Source organism: Arachis duranensis, chromosome 4 (genome assembly GCF_000817695.3).
Source record: "Arachis duranensis cultivar V14167 chromosome 4, aradu.V14167.gnm2.J7QH, whole genome shotgun sequence".
In the NCBI taxonomy this organism is placed as follows: Eukaryota; Viridiplantae; Streptophyta; class Magnoliopsida; order Fabales; family Fabaceae; genus Arachis; species Arachis duranensis.
In genome coordinates this window covers 12209468-12215315 of record NC_029775.3, presented here as the reverse complement: position 1 = coordinate 12215315, position 5848 = coordinate 12209468, and the positions used below count along the sequence as shown (strand labels likewise).

The 5848-nt window shown below is 29.4% G+C and overlaps 1 protein-coding gene across 1 annotated transcript in view; it reads left to right on the top strand.

Moving 5' to 3' along the window:
* The first annotated feature begins 555 nt into the window (after window positions 1-555).
* LOC107483409 (transcription factor bHLH147) overlaps window positions 556-5848 on the top strand; it is an 8439-nt gene continuing 3146 nt past the window's right edge. Inside the window, exon 1 of the mRNA XM_052260448.1 lies at window positions 556-1525. Within this exon, the coding sequence (XP_052116408.1) occupies window positions 840-1525 (686 nt within the window). The 5' untranslated portion in view covers window positions 556-839. The remainder of the gene's footprint in view (window positions 1526-5848) is intronic.

The following is a 5848-nucleotide window of genomic DNA, read 5'->3' as shown; positions in this document are numbered from 1 at the left end:
TAATCCTTAATTCTTTTGATTTCATTCTAGTTCATTGTTTATTTTGCTGGTCCTCTGAATTACTATTTTAATTTTGAATGTTGGACTATGTTATATTTAATATAAATTATTTTAAAAAAATAAAAAGAAAGAAAAGACAAGTTGGCCTACCAACCTGTTATTCTGCCTTTTAACGAAGCGAAATAACAAGTCAGGATGAGCCAGACCGTCCTATTTTATAAAGAACTTTGACGGGGCATAAACAAGCTGACCTACTTTACCATCCTTACATTTAGATTATATATATGAGTAAAATCTACTGTTAATCTAATATTAATAATAAAATAGATATACAAATGAAAAATAATTCTTTAAATATACAATTTTTTTTTATCAAACAAGTCAAGTCAACCCATAGTTTATCATCCGAGCTATTTACACCTTAGTGTATAATAAATAGATGAACTTGTTTCACTAAATCCAATTATAGTTGGTCAAGTGTGATTAAGCTTTAAACATTTAAATCTTAGTTTTAATTAATCTAAATTATTAACAAGAATATGAAAGGGAAAGGGGGTGTTGTGAGTCCCTATTATATAAGTGTCCCCCACCATTAGTCTCTCCCCTTCAACCTCCATTGAAGGGACACCTCACCCACCCCCTCCATCCTTAGCTTCTTCAACCCCGTTCCCGTTCCCGTTCCGTTCTTCTCTCCACCACCTTCTTTTTTTTCCGTTTTCTTTCGCCCTTTTTCCAATCCAATATAAATTAAACAAATTCCCCCAAATTTCCCTTTTCCTTTAAATAGAAATCTCAAAAACATAGAAGCTTTAACTTCCTCTCTCTCACAAACACAAACCATGAAACTCAATTCAGAGATGGGTTCACCATCTCTGATCCCAACAGCACTCACCTCTACCCCATCACGTGACTCGCACGTGCACAACCACAACAAGAAGAAAAAGCCTCATTCCAAGAACCACAAACAGAAGAACAACCGCCAAGTCAACAAATGGAAATCCCAAACACAACAAAACCTCTACTCCACCAAACTCCGGCAAGCCCTCGCCGGATCCACCCTATCGGGCGGCGGTAAGTCCATCCGCGAAACCGCCGACAGAGTTCTTGCCAGCGCCGCAAGAGGTAGAAGCCGGTGGAGCCGCGCCATACTCACGAACCGGCTCAAGCTGCGCTTCATGAAGAACAAGATAAAGAAGAAGAAGAAAAGAGTGGGGCCGATAGTCAAGTCGAGAAGAACAAGAACCCGGTTGAACGTGGTTCGATTGAAGGTAAAGACAGTTCCGGCGGTTCAGAAGAAAGTGAGGTTGTTGGGAAGGTTGGTTCCTGGTTGCAGGAAGGAACCTCTTCCGGTGATTCTAGAAGAAGCCATTGATTATATACCTGCTCTTGAGATGCAGGTTCGCGCCATGACTGCTCTCGCTAACTTGTTGTTAGCGAATTCTTCTTCTTCTTCTTCTCCTTCTTCTTCTTCTTCTTCTTCTTCTTCTTCTTCTTCTTCTTCTTCTTCTTCTTCTTCTTCTTCTTCTTCTTCTTCTTCTTCTTCTTCTTCTTCTTCTTCTTCTTCTTCTTCTTCTTCTTCTTCTTCTTCTTCTTCTTCTTCCTCCGGTCATGCTCCTCCCACCTGAGATTCTCATGATCATCACACCCTCCCCCTTTCAGTTTGTAATTTTTTTTATTTAAAAAATTATTGGTTTGTGTCGTGTCGTGTGCGTGTGTGTTAATAACATGTATGTATGTATGTATATGTCTTTTTTTTCTTACAAAAAATGAAGTAAATGATTAATCTGATAATACTACTTGGCTTGAAATCAAACATGTTTATAAGAATGTTAAATGGGTGACATGAGGTGAGTTAACAACAATTAAATAATTTGATATATTTAAAAAAAACATATTACTAAACAAGGTGCATGATAATTATTACTTTTGGTTAATTACATAGGTATACATATATACAAGCTTTTCTGCAATAATAATATATCAATTTTTTTTAAATTTATTGAGGTGAGTATGTGTTGAATCTTGGTTATCACCTTATCGGTATATCTTGTTATTATTTTGATCTTATTAATTTGTCCCCGTAAAATCTTGTTCTGGTTTTCAATCGCTTGCATCCCATTATTGATTTAGTCAAACACAAATTAAAATCCACTAAGGTGTATTATATTATCTTTTAATGTGATGATGAAGGAATAAGCTAAGGATTAGTATCTACTAACTTAAATGCATGCTTATGAATTTTGTCCTTAAGCAAAATCAGTTCAAAATGCATGGGTGATGGTATAAATAACAGTAGGGTTTCTGCTTCGAAATGGGTGCACGGCATCTTCTTAATTTCATGATTGGTCTGATCCTTTGTCGTATGATATATGGTCATAAATTCAATTAATGAGTTTCTGGAACTGAAACTCAAACTGAACAAAACACAAACTACACGCACATGCATGTGATGCGCTTTCTTAGGGAATGAGTGGATTCAATTCTAGCCATTATCATCATGGTACTTATCGCTCATTTTACCTAAAAATCCAGGTGCAGTTGACTTCACATGGAATTAATATTTAGAGCCATTAGATGATTTGATTGATTTGACTAAATTTTTATCTAACGACTTTTAAATATCAACTTCACCTGAAGTCGACTTTACCTGAATTTTAACCGTCATTTTATTACCTCCACTAATTGCATTCTAGTGTGGCACTGAGAGGAAGCAAATAAATAGTGTCACCATAAAAAGATTTCATAAGAATGAAAAATACCTAACTCAACGATCTAGATGGAGTTTAATTTCCCATTAAAATTTTAAATTAAGTAAAATATATATTTTGTTTTTAATATTTATAATTTAAAAGAAATATATTTTTAATATTTTAGACTCAGTCAATATTTTGTCTCTAATATTTTTTATTTATGTCAAAGTTATTTATGTATTTTTTAGTTTTGTCTTTAATATTTTAGATAGAATTAATGTTTAGGAATAATTTTGATACAAATTGAAAACGTTAAAGATAAATTTGAATAAAATTAAATGCTAAAAATATTTTTAAAAAATTACAAATATTAAAAATAAAAAGAATATTTTATCCTTTAAATTTTATGGATAATTCTTAAAACACCCTTACTAATTATTAATCATTCTTCTAATTCTTCAGTAATGATGCATTCACCATGATTAGATGTTATAATAATTCTTTCATTCTAAAATTCATCCTCGCTCCTAATTCTTTAAATAAATAAAATTGAGATTTATCATATTTTTAAGACGTGATATTTAAAAAAAAAAATAAGAGAAAAATGATGAAATTCCACTAACGTTCTGCCGAAAGTGCCACAAACATCCTTATTGGACAAAATTCAATGGACCCATGTGGGTTTGTCGTCCCCCACCTTAGGATTTTGACCTACTCGCTTTTAAGTTTTAACAATTAACATTATTCTATCTATCGGACATGACACTCGCATCTTTAATTTGAAGAGAAATACTGGATAAATAACTAATTTTAACAATTTATATATATATTTGAAATTAGTTTTTTGAACAATACTTATGCAAAGCATTTTAATTTAATTTTAGGATAAAATATTAAATTGATCCTCTGTATTTAGACGGTTTAAAATGTTCTATTTGAATCCAAAATAATTTTATTTAGCTCTTCATTGTACAAGAATATGGTCGATAATTTGAAAAACAAGTACAAGATCTAGAGACACAAAATCAATCATGGATGCATCAATACATTTATTTATCATTTTTCTTACAATTTAAATAAAATATTTTCTATAAAATTAAAGAGAATGATAAATAAATGTATTGATACATTCATAATTGATTTTGTGCCTCTGTAACTTATATTTATTCTCTATATTATCGATTTTTTCTTGTACTGCTGTTATGTAGGACATTTTGTTAATTATTTAATTTTGACCTCATGGTGGGACTACATTGAAACTAAATAAAACTTTTTTAAATTTAAATAGAACGTTTTAAATTTTAAAAACAAAAATAGAATTATATCCAAATATAAAGACTAATTTAATACTTTACCCTTAATTTTAAGATCCCTTAACATTAAACACTTTTTTTTTCTGTCGATATTTTATACACGCTTGACTCTAAAAGAGACAAACAAAGTTACACCATATGCACATATTACATTCGAGAGACTTAAAACAGCAAAAAATAAACTAATTACTAAGACCCAAAATTAAAACTAACACTTAGAGAATAAAAAAAAAAAGAAAATAATGAAATTCTCTATAGATTAAAACCGCCACAATAGACCATGAATATTCATATTTGCCAAAGCCTCAGTTACTCCATCATCATCCTTGGAAATAAGACCCAAACTCTTACCAAGATCCCATGTTCTTTTAGTCCCACCCCCTTAGAGCCAAAATTGAGTTGTGAGAATTAGTGATGTCATGATCTATCATTGTTGTTAACTGTTAATAAGAGCTACATTGGAACTACACTATTTTCTTTTTCTTTATTACTATTATCTAAATAGTTTTTAAAAAAACTCTTAAAATTATGATATCCTCTTTTTCTTTGTCTTAGTTAAGTTCTTAACTAACACTCCTTTCATTCCCACCACATCTCACACCACATACACCATCCCTCAAACCTTCACTTCTATATGTTGATAAGGATGATAAAGATAGATCTTAGTTATGAGTAATGATGAGCAATGATAATGATGGTATAAAAAAACATATATATTAAAAATAATATATATAGTTATAGGAGCAAAAATACTTTCAGAAACTTTAAAGGGGGTAGGTCATGTAATTTCATGTTCTGTCTCTTCCTTCTCTTTACAGCCCCATCATTTATAGTATTATACTATATATTCTACATCTCTTCCAGAACTTGTTTGAAAAGATATACATTGCTTTAGGTTTATTCGCCAAAATTTAGGTATTAGTGGGAATAAAAGTGACGTATATGAAAGTAGTAAAGTTTAATCATATGATAGAACATAGAGGTATACGTATAATGATAAAGTGAAGTTCGTATAAAACTTTTTAAATTTCTTTCTTATAAGGCCATCTCTCTTTATTATTATTTTAGTGAGAAAAAAAATAGACTAAAAAAATGTAGGCTAAAAATATGTTATTAAATTATTAGACTAAAATTAGTTAATGACTAAAAGTAAAGACCAAAATAATAAATTTTGATCACTTTTTTTAAGAGAACTATAATGTGTTCTATCCTATACTACATAGAAGAAGTATTTTTATTTGATATAAAAATTAAAAAAAATACTTTCATCCTTAATATCTATAATTTTTTAAAATATCTTTTACAATAATATAATTTTTTTATTACCTAATAATGTGTATATATATTGGTTTCCTTATATATATATATCCTTTTTTTTTTCCTTCGGATTAGCTAGGCCACAAGAAGCCGGTATTAGAAAAGACAGACCATATAAATATAGAGTTTGATTAAAGGGAAAGAAAATGAAAGAATATGACATAATTAAAATTGAAAACTGAAATATTTAAATAATTTTAAAAGCTTAATATATTGATTTTATATAATTTATATTACGCTTTTTATTTTTAGTGTTGGAGTTGTAATGATGTTTTTTAATAATGTAAAAATTTAGTGTATTTTTTTATGGATACTACAAATTTAAGAATTAGATTTATGATTATTAATTTTTTTGTGGATACCACAAATTTAAGGATTAGATTTGTGATTTTTATTTATTTATTTTTAAAAAAATTTGTATTGTAGTGTTAAAATTGTTTTAAACATACTAATTAAATTTTTCGATTTACTTGAGAACAAAAAAACATCATTCCACTATAAATTAGACCTTTTAATTTGTCCACTATA